Source organism: Priapulus caudatus, unplaced genomic scaffold, assembly GCF_000485595.1.
Source record: "Priapulus caudatus unplaced genomic scaffold, Priapulus_caudatus-5.0.1 Scaffold407, whole genome shotgun sequence".
NCBI lineage: Eukaryota > Metazoa > Priapulida > Priapulimorpha > Priapulimorphida > Priapulidae > Priapulus > Priapulus caudatus.
The window spans coordinates 182,769-185,671 of NW_014577468.1; the positions used below are offsets into that span (position 1 = coordinate 182,769).

Consider the following 2,903-nt stretch of genomic DNA (forward strand, 5'->3'; position numbering starts at 1 on the left):
TGTGTCTTCGCTCGTCTGTGCGCGTGTGCTTCCACGAGCAGCGCGTGTACTCGCACGTACACACAGTGTATCGGCAAAGCCTTGAGTCCGTTTCACGCGTGTGTCGGTCTGTGTAACGTGAGTCTCACGCACGCACGCACGCACGTACACGTGAGAGAATTCGTGTCACGCTGAGGACAGAGTTTACTCATTTTGTGTGTCAGACGCAGCGAGGAGAACGGAGGTAAGGACCACAGGCCCCTGGAGGCTCAAGTTCCAAAAAAGAGTCTAAAAAAGCCTTCGCTTCGCTCTTATACTCTTTTTTTGGAACTTTATATATTAGATTATCATTATAATGGCGACACAGCACACTCGCATGCAGCGGCGAGTGCGGGAGCGTTCGGCGTTAGTTTTTATGAAGGAAAGTTGATATACAGTGACAAAACAGCGGAACTGTAATTGAGAGGTACGGTAGTATTTGTGAATGTGCGTTCATATTATTTTCAGTTTTTACTGACTCTGTCCCAGGTGCCTGTGGACACACTGCCTGCGCTGCAGATAACAGAGATCCAAGACCACGTACGACGAGGTAGAGAGAGAGAGAGGTAGAAGAGAGCGAGCGATCGAGAGAGAGAGAGAGAAAGTCCAACACAGTGCCAGTCGGCACAACACACGACACACAACACTAGCACCACCACACACAACACCACAGCACAACACACACACACACACACAACACACCAAACGGCACGCACGCCACGCACGCGACGCACGCGCACGCCCCGCACAGCGCGACGCACGACGCAGCGACGCACACGCACACGCACACGCACACCACACCACACACGCTCGTTCACACATATAGCTAACAGCGGACGTTGCCAGACAGACATACACGTACATTAGCCATGCGCCGCGTGCATGTGTGTGTGTGTCACAGTGTGTGTGTGTGTGTGTGCAAGACCCCGCTCATACAGTGCTCCCCGTCTGAGTGAGTGCGTGTTTGTGTGAGCTGGGTGCGCCTTAGCTCTAGTAATATAAGCCGCGCGTACAGTTGCGCTGGCCAGCGGCAACTGTACGCGGTCTATAGTTTATACTAGAGCTAGGTGGCGCCCTTCGTACTCGTCTACGTGGAACCAAGGGGGAGAGAGAAGAGGAGCGAGAAGCACGCGAGAGAGAGAGAGAGAGAGAGAGAGTGAAAGAGCGAGGGAGAGAGAAAGTGAAAGAGCGTGAGAGAGAGAGAAAACGTGAGAGAGAGAGAGAGAGAGAGAGAGAGAGAGAAGAGAGAGAGAGAGAGAAGAGCAGAGAGGAGAGAGGGAAAGAGAAGAGGAAGTGAAAAGAGGCGAAAGGAGAGAGAAAGTGAAAGAGGCGTGAAGAGAGAAGAGAAATGTTGAGAGACGAAGAGAAGGAAGACGAAGAGATCGAGAACGTGAGAGAGAAGAGAGAGAGAACGTGGCGAGAAGAAGAGAGAGAGAGAGAAGAGAGAGAGAGAGAGAGAGAGAGAGAGAGAGAGAGAGGGGAGAGACAAGGGCAGAAGAGAGAGAAGTGATCGAGAAGAAGAGAAGGAGAGAGAGAGCGAGAGAAGTATCGAGAAGGAGAGAGCGAGAGAAGTATCGAGAAGGAGAGAGCGAGAAGGAGAGATAAGAGCTAGAATTAAGGAGAGTTTTACGGAGAGTCCACATTCCTTCCTCGTGAGATCAGCTCGTTGTGTTATATAGTGTTGCAGTTAGTTGTGCATCATTGCGTTGTAAAGTCGACAGACGTGCTAGAACTCGTGTAGGTTGGACGGACACACCCACACACACACACGCACGCACGCACGCACGGACGCACGCACACACACACACAAACACGTGCGCGCGCACACACGCACGCACGCACGCACGCGCGCTCGCACACACATTCGGCATTGACGTTTATTACCCCATATACAGTGGCAACACTGTACATTCACTGATTCAGTTTCATTTCTTTAGGTGTGCCAGCCCAGCCAGGCTCTACGACTGTTTCACGTAGTGAGAAGTGAGAAAGTAACTTGTGGCTACCTACCTGTGTGCTAGCCCGACCAGGCTCTACGACTGACTACACATAGTGAGAACCGAAAAGGAAACCAGCGGCTGGTAATACGTGCGTGGCAAGGCAGGATGGAACCCAACGTATCCGTGGGTGCAGGACAGAGAGGAGGGGAGGTGGAACAGGCGTCTCCGGTGGCGGCGGAGAGGTTGGACTCTCTTGTGACTTTATACATCCAGCCGACGACGGGAGGCGAACACGAACTCGTACTGAAAAGTGGAGACTGCGTGCAATTGATGAAGCAGGTCGTTGCAAAGCAACTAAAAATAACCAAAGACAAACTGAGCTTGTTGTACAAAGACAAGTAAGTATATATATATATATATATGCGGCACAGTATTGCACTCGATCTACACTATCGCTGTGATATCTGCCGTACATGTGTCTACATGCACCAACCCCGCCCAAGGATAACAGAGCTGTCCACATTTGCACATGTCGCACATTGCGAAAATGAATAGGGGACAGCTCGTATATCCTTGAACCCACCAACCCTACACAGCATCCATCCATCCATCCATCCACCAACACCACATAGGCTCCTCCATCCACCCACCAACCCCACACAGTCTACATCCATCCACCAACCCCATACACCATTCACCCACCAACCCCACCCAGGCCCCTCCATCCACCCACCAACCCCACACAGTCTCCATCCACCCACCAACCCCACACAGTCTCCATCCACCCACCAACCAACACAGTCTACATCCGCCGTTTCACTTCGTTTCCGCTGACGTCATTCTTAAAACAGCTCGATTGTCAGCGATCGAGAGCGAGAAGGGAAGGCGGCTGCATTACATTTACACTGCTCTCTCTTTCTCTTTCTCGCTCTCTCTCTCTCTCTC

At 51.8% G+C, this 2,903-nt stretch overlaps 1 protein-coding gene across 1 annotated transcript in view; it reads left to right on the forward strand.

The window, feature by feature from the left end:
- The first annotated feature begins 2,123 nt into the window (after window positions 1-2,123).
- LOC106810054 (midnolin-like) overlaps window positions 2,124-2,903 on the forward strand; it is a 9,274-nt gene continuing 8,494 nt past the window's right edge. Inside the window, exon 1 of the mRNA XM_014813319.1 lies at window positions 2,124-2,356. Within this exon, the coding sequence (XP_014668805.1) occupies window positions 2,124-2,356 (233 nt within the window). The remainder of the gene's footprint in view (window positions 2,357-2,903) is intronic.